Genomic DNA, 3,843 nt, shown 5'->3' on the forward strand with positions numbered 1-3,843 from the left:
AGCCCCACAGCCTCCCTGGCCTCCCACTATCAGACATCACATTACCAAAAATTGGGTCAGGTTTCACCTTTACATTCCTTCAAGAACCAGACACAGGCATTCATGTGTGGGAGGAAGAGAAAGGAGAGAAGTGGCGGAGAACAGAAAAAAGTGAAGACAAGTACAGTCCAACATATACTTGCCCACTCTCTCAGACACCAAAATCCCCAGTCGGGCCAGCTTTTCTGTAGGGGTGTAAGGAGAGGAACAGTTGATGGGAGCTGAAAGGTGTAAACTGCCCAAATTCGTGAGTCCCATAAACAATAGCTACAGTCCCCAGGGCAATTGAAAGTCCTCAGGCTCCAGTGGGCTGCAGTGTGTTGCCTCCAAGTTTTTGAGGTGCTTGCGTGCTAGGAACAGTGCAAACTGCCGGCGCCGCCGGGCACTCAGGCCTTGACCCACAAGCCAGGGGAAAGTAGGTCCGTGTGGCCCCCAGGCCTCAGCATCATCCACCTCCTCCTGGCGGCGCTCACGATAAGAACGCAGCATTGCCAAGCACCACTCCTCATCAACGCGGTAGCGCGCATAGAATGCAGCTTCTTGAGCCAAGTTGCTGGTGCGCAGCCAACGGGTTACCACCGTGCTGCCCTCGCGGGCCATCACAGACGGGTATCGGTGCTGTAGCAGGCGCAAGAGCAGCTCATTGCCACGGTTACCTTCCACATCGCCCTCCCCTGGACAGGATGGCAGAGTAGCTACATGGTTCGAGGTGCTGACAACATCATCTTGGGTGCGTCTGAGCAACAGAACTGGGCCTGGGTAGCAGCATAACTGCTCAGCAACATTGAGATTGAAGTGCTCCCTTACAGTGCGTACCACCAACCCCTTCCAACTGTGGGGCATGACCTTCAGCGCTAGTGGCACCAGATCATCAAAGGTGGCATCCAACACTAGTGCACCTAGTTCTGGGTAAGTCATAGCGGCCCAGGTGGCTGTGAAGCCTCCAATAGACCAGCCATAAACCACGACATGTGCTGGCGGGAAGTTCAGGCGGTGCAATGCATACTTGATGACCACATCCATTGCATTTGCATCATGTTGAGGAAAAGGTGCTCCTGTGCTGCCCCCGAAACCAGGGTGGTTCCAACCTAACACTGAGTATCCAGCCTCCAGAGGTGCAGACAGACAGCCCATCTCATAGAAGCCAGCATTGCCTTCACAACATATAACCAGTCGCAGGCCACGGCCATGGCTGCCTGGATGCTTGCGACGATCCATGAACATCGTGTCAATCTCATTGCCATCGCAAGCCACCAGCTTGGCACGCCGCCCACGGTAGCGCTCCACTAGGCGTTCTTGGCCATGCTGCAGTAGAGGCAATAGCGCGCGCGTCATCAAAAACATAGATCCAGGGTATACAAGCCAGCGGCCCAGGGAGTGGGCCAGCGCATAGCTGGCGAGTTGGCTGGGCAGCTCACGGATCTGCTGAAGGAGGCACTGTGCTTGGCTCCGAGCCCCACGTGGAGACCTTGTGAGTGCGTCCGCGCCCAGTGCTGCATCACGTAGCAGCCACACACCTGCTGCAGCTGCAGCACATGTCAAGGCTCGATGACTGCTGCCAGAGCCGGAGGCACGCACGTCATCCCAGCGGAAGTCCACCGGCCAGCCGCGGAAATTGTAAGTGTAGTTCGCTGTCAAGTAGATCTTGAACACGTGCACTAGTGCCTTCACAAAGCAGATGACACACATGGGCAGTGAAGCTCTGCCCTGTTCCTGCTAGCCCCAAGGCCAGAAGACCCAGTCCAGGTAGTGAAATAACAGCAGGAGACGCAGGCCGGGCCCAGCCGGCGGCTGCGGGAGCAGGCACCAAGCACGGCTTTCTGTTGGCATTACTCCTCTTGGTTAGCTCCAATGGCCATTGTGACCTGTGCCTTCCAGGGCTAAGGGAAATCTGTATCACTCTCAGTTTTGTGAGTCATTGTTGCTGGGGAAAGTGACACTCGGGTAATGGGCTCATAAAGGGTTTTAAGGCTTGGTGTATCTCAGGTTCTGTTCCAAACCCTGGGACAAAACCTTAAGACCTCACAGGAGCTGCCTACCATGTTTCTAGCACCTTTAGCTTCTCCTGCCTCCTCCCCTGAAGATAGGAAACCAAAAAGGCTAGAAATGAACAGCCTTGACTTCTTCCTTTTGAGGGGAAGAGAGAATTAAGCAAAAGGGATTTCCCACACCTGGGCCAAACTTCTCGTGGGTAACACACTCTTAACCCCTCCTTAGACTTTGAGGTTCGTTGGTTTACATTTCCCTGCAAATATCTAGGTTAGAACAGAGCTGCCATTGGAGTTAGGTGTGTTTTCTCATAGTCTTACGCCTGCAGCTCCACACTTACCTTCCCTGGAAGGAGCTGAGGGTGGACTAGGAACATCTTCCCACAACACACATACACTCACTCACACATACACACACACACATACACATACACAAACACTCATACATACATACATACACACACACACATACACACACTCATATAAACACATACACATACATACACACATACATACACACACACAAATACACACATACATACACACACTCATATATACACACACACTCAGACACTCATCTACACACTCACACACACACACACACACTCACCACACACACCTTTTCTGAATCCTCCTTTCATTGGGCCAACAGCAGCCATCACCTCCAGGTGGGTCCTGCCTAGCTGTGGTTCCTCTTTTTCAACCCCAGGTTAAGCATCTCTCTCCCACTTGAACCAACCCACAAACTGTGACTTCCTCTTTTCTAGAGGGTTCTTGTGGGTGAGTTCCCCTTTTTCTCCTGCACTGAAGGTGGCCAACCCACCTGAGGGTCAGATTGAGCTGGGGAGAGCATACCGCAGTGCTCAGGAACTCTTAGCAGACAAATGCAAAAAGCACAGAAATTCAGTCAGATCCTCTGAGCCCAGGAGCCAGGACTCCTTGAGAGACCTCAGGCTTTTAAGGACAGTCGTTTTCTGGCCTAAGCGACCATTCTCTGCTCTCCTGTTCTACTTTTGAATTAAGGCACTGACCGCCCAAGGCAACTCCATAGCTTCAGGATTCAGCTGAGGAATGTCGTTGTTCATAAAACAGAGGAGTAGAACTATCAATAAAATTCCCATCCCTATGCCAAACACAGATAAAACGCCTAATATCCTCTCAAAGTTCAACTTAAACAACAAAATTGTATGTGTCTCTCTCTCTGTGGGTGTGGGCGTGTCTGTGTTTGTGTGTGTTTTTGAGATAGGGTCTCAATGTGTAATTCCAGCTAGCTTCAAGTCACAGTCCTCCTGTCTCAGGTGTGAGTGCTGGGGTTCTAGCTGTGGTCCCCATGACATTACTTTCAGGACAGTATTTACTAAAATACATGAGGTAGTCAACACTTCTTTGTAAAAGTAGACTTTCTGTTCAATGATTTTGCCCAGCTATTGGCTCATATAAGTGTTCCGAGTATACTTAAAATAGGCTGGACAACACTATGGTGCTCAGTATATTAGATGCATTAAACACATTTTTAAAAATTTATTTATTGTGTGTTTGTATGTTTTGGGACATGCACATGTTACTCCATCATCAGACAATTCATAGACATTGGTGCCCTTTTTCTACCATCTATGTCCTGGGGATTGAACTCAGATTGTCAAATTTAGCAGCAAGCACCTGTACCTTAGGAGCCTTCATGTCAGCCCTTAAGTAAATTATTTTTTAATAAAACTTTTTGTTTTATAAGATTGATATGGTGGCCGGGCGGTGGTGGCGCACGCCTTTAATCCCAGCACTCGGGAGGCAGAGGCAGGCGGATCTCTGTGAGTTCGAG

General features: G+C 50.4%; 1 protein-coding gene across 1 annotated transcript; it reads right to left on the reverse strand.

Moving 5' to 3' along the window:
- Positions 1 to 306: 306 nt before the first annotated feature.
- Positions 307 to 1,728, reverse strand: Abhd16b (abhydrolase domain containing 16B). Its single transcript, XM_005362686.2, has one exon. The coding sequence runs from the start codon at positions 1,726 to 1,728 to the stop codon at positions 307 to 309; it is 1,422 nt and encodes a 473-aa protein (XP_005362743.1).
- Between the last annotated feature and the right edge of the window lie 2,115 nt (positions 1,729 to 3,843).

This window comes from Microtus ochrogaster, linkage group LG8 (assembly GCF_000317375.1).
Source record: "Microtus ochrogaster isolate Prairie Vole_2 linkage group LG8, MicOch1.0, whole genome shotgun sequence".
NCBI lineage: Eukaryota > Metazoa > Chordata > Mammalia > Rodentia > Cricetidae > Microtus > Microtus ochrogaster.